The sequence below is a fragment of the Colias philodice genome, chromosome 23 (assembly GCF_061535455.1).
Source record: "Colias philodice isolate Cphi_HAF_F1 chromosome 23, ilColPhil1 Martin Lab GWU primary, whole genome shotgun sequence".
In the NCBI taxonomy this organism is placed as follows: Eukaryota; Metazoa; Arthropoda; class Insecta; order Lepidoptera; family Pieridae; genus Colias; species Colias philodice.
This window is the reverse complement of record NC_143108.1, coordinates 7,877,978-7,886,335: the sequence shown is the minus strand read 5'-3', so window position 1 is coordinate 7,886,335 and position 8,358 is coordinate 7,877,978. Positions and strand designations below refer to the sequence as shown.

The 8,358-nt window shown below is 34.7% G+C and overlaps 1 protein-coding gene across 1 annotated transcript; it reads right to left on the bottom strand.

Moving 5' to 3' along the window:
• Positions 1 to 678: 678 nt before the first annotated feature.
• LOC149478157 (cilia- and flagella-associated protein 206-like) lies at positions 679 to 7,562 on the bottom strand. The gene is made up of 11 exons (XM_089709995.1): positions 7,430 to 7,562; positions 6,913 to 7,090; positions 6,161 to 6,335; positions 5,359 to 5,551; positions 4,922 to 5,035; positions 4,146 to 4,304; positions 3,643 to 3,785; positions 2,553 to 2,677; positions 1,930 to 2,039; positions 1,181 to 1,409; positions 679 to 775 (listed from the first exon to the last, which is right to left on the bottom strand). The coding sequence occupies exons 1-11, from the start codon at positions 7,481 to 7,483 to the stop codon at positions 708 to 710; spliced, it is 1,548 nt and encodes a 515-aa protein (XP_089566121.1). The 5' UTR covers positions 7,484 to 7,562; the 3' UTR covers positions 679 to 707.
• Positions 7,563 to 8,358: the final 796 nt, after the last annotated feature.

Genomic DNA, 8,358 nt, shown 5'->3' with positions numbered 1-8,358 from the left:
TTATCACGCGTTGAAGATAGTTTAAGTTTCGCACTCTGAGCTCGAATTCTTAAATTACTTAGCTTTTAGAGTCGTTTAAGAATTCGCTTGTAAATGTTAAGTGAAATGGACGCGTTTTTGGTGACATTTTAGTACAGGATAAGTGACAAAAAATAATCTATAAGGATTTCAAAGCATTTTTAAACATTTTTTTCTTCAATATTAAAGACAAAAAATGAAATTGCATGGTAATAGGCAATTTTTTGTATGTTAAATGTCAAAATGTTGCTCTGATGCAGTTTTAAGGAGTGACAAATATTTTTTTTTGTATCTATGTACATAAAAATAATGGAGTTTTGCAAAACGTGTAGCGTCTGATTGAATAAATATTTTGTAAGTCTGTACTAAATGTCAAATTTACTCAAAATTGGTACATGAAGTATTTTTGTTCGTCCATCTTGGATTTAATACGTTAACATATAGAATAAGTAGGCTAGTATAGATTTATTATGATTGAATGGAAATTATAATTTTTGTTAATAAATTTTTAAATCGGTACCATCTTGTTTTATTTAAAACCCTTTTTAAGTAATTTTAGAATTAAGATAATGCCCAAATATTCATACACAATCTTTACCGTTGATTTACTATTGAACACTAATATAGAAATAAAACACACTTTTCAAAATCAATACATATATTTAATCGAAAAACTATTCATAATATTATCATTCTTCAACAGTTGTGACGTCATCGCTCGTAATGCACGGCCAACTGCACACAGATACAACTTGCGCTAGAAATAAAACAATAATTATATTATATTACATTTTTACAGAGTACCCTCAATTTTAGAGCAATTTCTTATGTCAATGAATGATTATTTTCGAGCAAGAAGCTTATATCTAATACACTGGAGATTGCACTATATATTTTTTATATGAACATTAACTTGTAACCAGAAAATATGACGTTGAATGACGCCTGTATATTTTTTTATCCCTTTCACACCTAACTTGGCAAGTTGTATTAGTATTAGATATAAGCTTCTTGTTTTCGAGGTTCTTTCGGCATGAATACATTTTATATTGAATACAATAAAATCCTAAATATACATACAATAAAATACTATGTAATAATCTTTCATTCCATTTGCGTTTAAAGAATCTACCACAATATACTCATACTAAACCCATAATACCTTTTTTCTTTTCCGTGCACCCCTCAACCAATCCCATAGAATGTTGCCCGTACCCCACTTGTCCCCGCAAACCCCATAAGAACACATTATTGGGGATGGTATTAATCCCACAATCTTTTTTAGTCTGTTGACATTTGTCGCGCGCTTCGAACGTTTGACATTGTATCTCGGAGCGCAAGTGACTGTAATTCGTTTGCGTCGAATGCGTTTGACAGTTCACTATTGTTGCCTGAAAATATAATTTTAAATGCAATTGAAATGCTGTTTTAGTAACTGAATGCTCAATTTCATACAAATAGGATGAGCTTTACATCAAATACAGAAATAGCTTAGCCCTTAAATTCGCGTCATTTTTTTAATTATAATTTAAAATATTTTTTGCAAAAATATGTAAAACTAGCGTTCCGGTGGGATTTTCGGGATAAAACCTATGTGTTAATCCAAGCTATCTTCTATATGTGCGCTAAGTTTCATTGTAATCGGTTCAGTAGTATTTGCGTGAAAGAGTAACAAACATACATACACGTACATCCATCCTCACAAACTTTACATTTATAATATTAGTAGGATAGGATAGTATAGTAAGATAAGATAGCAAATTCAAATTCAAATTTCTTTATTTGCAGAATGTAGAATTACAAAAGGGAGCAAGAGATTTATTACCACAATTAGCTAGGTACTACTTATTATTCTGTGCCACAATTAAATGAAACCTATTTATACACATATGTACCTATTATTAAACATACCCATTGACAGGCGCGTCGTTTCCACTCCCACATGTCCCAGGTGTAATTCTTCTCGATGTAACCGTCTACTGGATGAGCTTCTGTCTGTATGTCCTTGTCGCACACTTTCGCTGTATTCAAAAGTTGAAAAAAGTTCGTCATTCAAGTGCTTTTCTTTTTACATGGCTATGAATTATGATAAACTATCTATTGCAGTCTGTAATATGTTGCCTGGCAGAGATTGTTGTATAGCAAGAAGACCGCCTTTTGCACAAAATTTATTAGTTTTTAATTAACATTTTAAGATTCACTTGTTGCTTTTGTAACAGAAGGATTGTAAATAAATAAACATCGCCACGGAATGGCGAAGACGTGGGTTCGAATCCCGCCTCGTGATCTAATTTTTAATATTCTTTTATAATTTGTAAATAAGTCAAAAGTGGTAACTATGTTCTAAAGGTTTAGGAAAACGGAATAACTACTTATTTGCAATCTTTAAGCTAGATAAATCGAATGCATGTTTCATCGCGATGCACGCAGTGAAACTTGTTAAAAGTCAAGATTATCATTATTATAAATAATTACAGGAAATATCTAAACAATAAATACAATACAAATACAAGCATAATATACAAAACACAAACTCTTAGGCTGTGTTCTCACGACGAGTGTGTCGACATGTCGCACCGCACGCACGGCGCCCGCTACGTCCAGCAAGTTGATTAAGTGCGGGTTGTTGCGAGCGTGTTGTAACACTTCGTTCACGTAGCTGTTGTTAATTTTTATGTTGTTTATGAGGCTTGAATGATATAAATCTTCTTATATATAAAAATGAATCGCAAAATGTGTTGCTAAGCGCATAACTCGAGAACGGCTGAACCGATTTCGATAATTCTTTTTTTATTATATTCCTTGAAGTACGAGGATGGTTCTTATGTAGAGAAAACGTAAGCATGTACCACGGGCGAAGCCAGTGCGGACCGCTAGTATAATATAAATATTTCCTGGACAATTTCACACACGGCACGATCTGATCCCATACTAAGCTTTCTTTTGTGTTATGGAAACCAGATGGCTGATAAACATACATATATAATTTTAAATAAATACTTATATAGATAATCAACACCCAGACACAGAGCAAATATCCATGTTCATCACACAAATATTTGCCCCGGGTGGGAATCGAACCCACGACCTCTGGCTTGGAAGGCAGGGCCACTACCAACCAAGCCAACCGGTCAGTTATTAATAATTAATGGTATGTTAATCAAACTTTTCCCGAAAATATAAATTTTGTAGTTATGCTTGGCGAATTGTAGCACTAGGGCCAGTAGCGGGTTTACCAGCAGGCTGAGTAGGCCTAGGGCGGCAAATAAAGTTCATAACTTTTTTTATTTCTATTTAGTATTTACAAATTAAACTAAAAAAATAACTACTAATAATTGGAGAGAAATTAAAATATTTTACAAAAATCGCAATATATTCCTAATTAAATTATATATAAAAATAAATTACACTAGAGCCACTATCAGTATCGCTACAAACGCTAATCGCTTCAAACTTCAAATTAAATGAAGCGGTATGATTGTTTATTTACAAACACATTCCTCGCTGCACATTCTCGTATTTAATTAATGAAAAAGCACCCTAAAGATCACTAGTTTTCCTATTCTTAATGGATTCGTATAGTACTTAATTTTTAGTATCTCAACGTGTAATAAATAAACTAACCGTTGTGGATCCTTACTGAACCGAGCGGCCATTTTGACGGAACAGAATCCGTACCGCTCCCCCTTGCACTTGATGAGACCCATCTTCATGTTGCTGGGAACTAACGCACCCACGGTTAGACACAGCGCGCAAAAACCTAGAAACTATGGAAAAAGATATATTGATTACGCGTATTAGTTTATGTTACTTCACGTCAATAACAAAATATACCTACATGTCCTGTCCTGTCCTAATGTCTGTATACATAATATGTGTATTCTTAGATCTTTAAAACTGTGCAACGGATTATATTGAAGGTTTTAGTATAATATTATAATTAATTAGGTTTTAGTCACAGCGGGCAAAAAGATTAAGAGTAATCTGACCGTGTTTTTAACTTAATCTTTCCTGTGTACAAAAAAGTATTAGTAGGTAAATAAAACGTTTATTGCTTTTCTGTCAATTTTTCTATCTTTTATGTTTCTAATTATTGTCAAATATCTTCATATTAAGCCATCGCTCACCCGCACATGCTCCCGTCCCGCGCTCAGCGTGTCCGCGCACACATAGTTCTTGAGCGAGCCGAGCGAAACTCGCTCATCCACGCTCACGCGCGATGAGCGGTCTTGGTCCGATAGTATTGTGCGACCTTTGAGCATTGACTGTACTAGACTGTATGGTACCTGGTTTTTGAGAGGAAATTATAATAAAATTTATGTCTAAAATAAGTTTTTATTTATTATTTTATACTTTATCTACACTTCTTTACAAGCTTATTGATATAAAGCCGAAGAGTTGGTTTGTTTGAACGCGCTAATTTCAAGAATTAAGTACTGGAACCATTTAAAAATTCGGCGGCCAGACGATGCCGCGGCCGGGGCGGACCGTCAGTATTTTTATAAAACTGGGATTAATCTTCTTCAAATTCCACCACAATAGTACTTATACCTTATTTTTTAACATTGGTAAATGCTTTTACGCATCCCCTCTAAAGTTTTGCTGTATGAGGGGGACTGGGACTCGCAGGAAGTCATACCCACTAAAACCCAACGGTGGGCACCGTTCACCTTCGGCGACAGGGGCTAACAGCTAGGTGAGCTAGGCCACCACAATAGTATACATAAACAACATATAATATAACCCATTTACTATTGCATTTCTATAATATTTTAGAAATTTGCTATTGAACTTTTATAGACCTCTGAAACACAGCGAAAGCTATATTAGGAGTCTGTATAATTTTTCAATAAAGGATTTTTATATTATTTTATTGCTTTTTTTTAATATTCCTACTTCCTACCTTCATCTGTTCCTGTATGAGGCCAAGGCTGATCATCAGCTTGTTAACTGTGGACACCAGATACATGATGTTCTGCATAGAGCGCCATACTTGCCACACTCGAGAGAACAGAGGCTGGGGCAAAAGTTTATTTTCGCTAAACAACTTAATTTTATAAATAATAATGAGAGGTACCTATAGTTAGCATCTAATATTATAATATTATATGACAGTAGGTATGTGGAAAATTATTATCTTATCAATTTTTTATTTTTAAAGTTAAAACATTTTTGAGGAGTAATTAAAAGCAAATTATGACTGTAAAGGCTATATAAACTTCGCTCTTTTCAAAAAAAAGGACGTCCAGGTGCGTCGTAAAAACTAAACTATTCTTGGATAATATCCTGTAAAGAAATAAAACTTAGATATCTAGTTAGTCCAGTTACAAATAAACTTACAAAAACAGTAATAATAGGCACAGCAGCTTTATATTTAACGGCCGCGTGTAGTTCCTCCAGCACCAAGCGGAATTTCTCAACTTGTTGTGTTCCGCTTAGCACCATCGTCTCAACGTCAGCTAATAATTTGCGAATGTATACTTCGTATTGACGGTTGAACGCTAGCAGCTCGAATATTTGCTTGTAGTCCTTTCTAGAATGTTTTTAAGTGTAATTAGTACAGTACACTCTTTTTCATCGTAATTATTATTTACTACTTAGGTATAAAACAGTAAGTCAGTTGACGATTCCTACTGCCTGTCCCTATTTAAGCTAAGATGCAAAACAACACAACGGATTTTGACTTTATATTTTTTAATAGATAGGTTCAAGAGACAGAGGATGCCTATGTTTATATTATATTTATCTATAACACACATGATATGATATATGTATTTTGAAAAAGTTAATTAACTATTTGGGATTCTACTTTGAGGAGCATTGCAATGAACAACTAACTCAGTGACCGCACTATTAGCGTCACTGTTAACATAATCTTAATCTTATCTTAATCTTAATACTATTATAAAGGCGAAAGTTTGTATGGATGTATGGATGTATGGATGTTTGTTACTCTTTCACGTAAAAACTACTGAACCGATTACAATGAAATTTAGCACACATATAGAGGGTAACTTGGATTAACACATAGGATAGGTTTTATCCCGGAAATCCCACGGGAACGGGAACTATGCGGGTTTTCCTTTGAAAACGCGGGCGAAGCCGCGGGCGGAAATCTAGTACTAAATAAAACACTACTAACTCAGTGACAGCGCCGTTCGCCGGTACATCTATAAGAACATTCCCCGTCTCGTCGTGCACGCACAGCGCGTCCGCTATCGCCGTGGTTAGCGAGTTGACGCGCTGCATCACAGCGATCAGTGAGTTGGACAGCGACGCTAGGCACGCTTTGCCAGCGTCCACTAGGTTGAAGGGCACTGGTAGAGTGCATGGATAATACATATGTATAAATGAATGAACAATTCTTTATTGCACACTAAATACAGGATTAGAAACTAAGAGCTAAACAAGTATACTCGTAGAAAAGGTAGGTGTAATAAGTCAAAAATATGGGTGGATTGACGTAAATTTAAGCTACAAATGGCTGCTACACTTTAAAGAATAAAAAGAGAATGACTGATTGTTTATTTGTATTTTGTAACTAGCGGTCCGCCCCGGCTTCGCCCGTGGTACATAATATTTACGTTTTCTCTACATAAGAACCATCCTCGTACTTCAAGGAATATAATAAAAAAAGAATTATCGAAATCGGTTCAGCCGTTCTCGAGTTATGCGCTTACCAACACATTTTGCAATTCATTTTTATATATAAGATTAACAAACGCAAAAATTGTTAAACAAATTTTGAAAATATGTAAATAATTAAATTATATGTTTATCTATAGGTAGTAGTTAGTTAGGTACTATTTCTGATCGATAGGTATTTCAAACATTTGAATCCCATCTAATTTGCCTCCTTTAACATACGTTTGATAATATCCATAATTTACTTACAATCCGGTATACCTTCACCTCCCTTCTTACAGTCTCTATTGAAGAGGCGCACTCCAGAGGCGACATGCATCAAATAATTCAATTGTACTAATTTCTCGTTGCGCGGCAACGATGTGAAAATTCGCAGATCGTCTAATGAAAATACGCTCTCTAATGCTGACATGCCTTCTTTTAATGTCTGGAATAGTTAATTTCAAGAATTTATAAGTCAGTTTTTTTCATTTTAGAAACTAACCAACTAAATTATTATTAATTAAATGGCCTGGCGTCTTAATATTAACATGGACTAATAGAATTAGTCTATGATATTAATTAAAATATAAAATGTGCTGCCCGTAAACGAAGTATTCCATTTCCAAATAATAAACTCAACTCATAAAAAATACGCTCAACTTATTAATAGTTTTCTCAACTCGCGAAGCTATGATGAGTAGGTATCAGCCAAATGTTTAAATCACACATTTTGACATTTCAACAGATACATAGGTTTCTACCTAATTATTTTAGTTTAACCTACCACAATACTGCCCGGGTTTCCCAGACCGCTCGCCAATATAATATAAATGGACATTTTCCTGAACAGCTTCTTATAAGCGGCTTCATCATCAGGATCCTCATCCAGTATTTCACTGACCAGCGGCCGGAGACAACTGTTAATCGAATCTAGATGTTTGTCGATTAGAGCTTGCAGTTTGTCGTAGTTCGACTGCATTGTATACTGCATTTTCAGTGTGTTTATTGATGTTTCACATTCTGAAATTTGAAGTCAGACATTTTTTTAATAGTCAAGTGCTAATAAAGATCTAGTTTTTACTTTTTTTTTTAAACAAAGCTAAACACATGTCTTTTTAACGCCCGAAGCAAAAAGAGGAGAGGTTATGAGTTTGACGTGTGTGTGTTTGTGAATTGTGGCATCGTAAATCCCAAACTGGTGATCCGATTTTGATTTTTTTTTTTTGTTAGAAAGGTGATTTAATCGAGTGTTGTAAGCTGATTTATGAAAATTTGTTCAGCCGCAGTAGTTTGAAGGTCATCAGGATGACTTTTCCAGAATGATGTAGTCGGGAGTTCTTTAATTTATTGAACAGCTAGACTAGAAAATTGCAACGACTTTATCTACGATGAGTTTGGCAGTTTGGCACCTCACGGCATGGCACAATAAATTTATGTCAGAAGTGGGAAGTGAATCGGATCGGCACCATTTGGTGGTCAAGGACTCCAACCATCGAAGTACTAGGCTAAGATCTTAAAATATTATAAAGTTGGAAAAATGTACTTACTTATGAGCATCGAAACACATTCCGTGACGAAATACTCCAAATTATTCCTGCTAATAGTTCGCGCAAATAACTTTCCATACTTCGGATTTAGTAAAAGCAAATCTATCAAATATATAACGAACTCTGGGTCGACTGTAACATTTTGCGCTTGACAATTTCTTGCTAT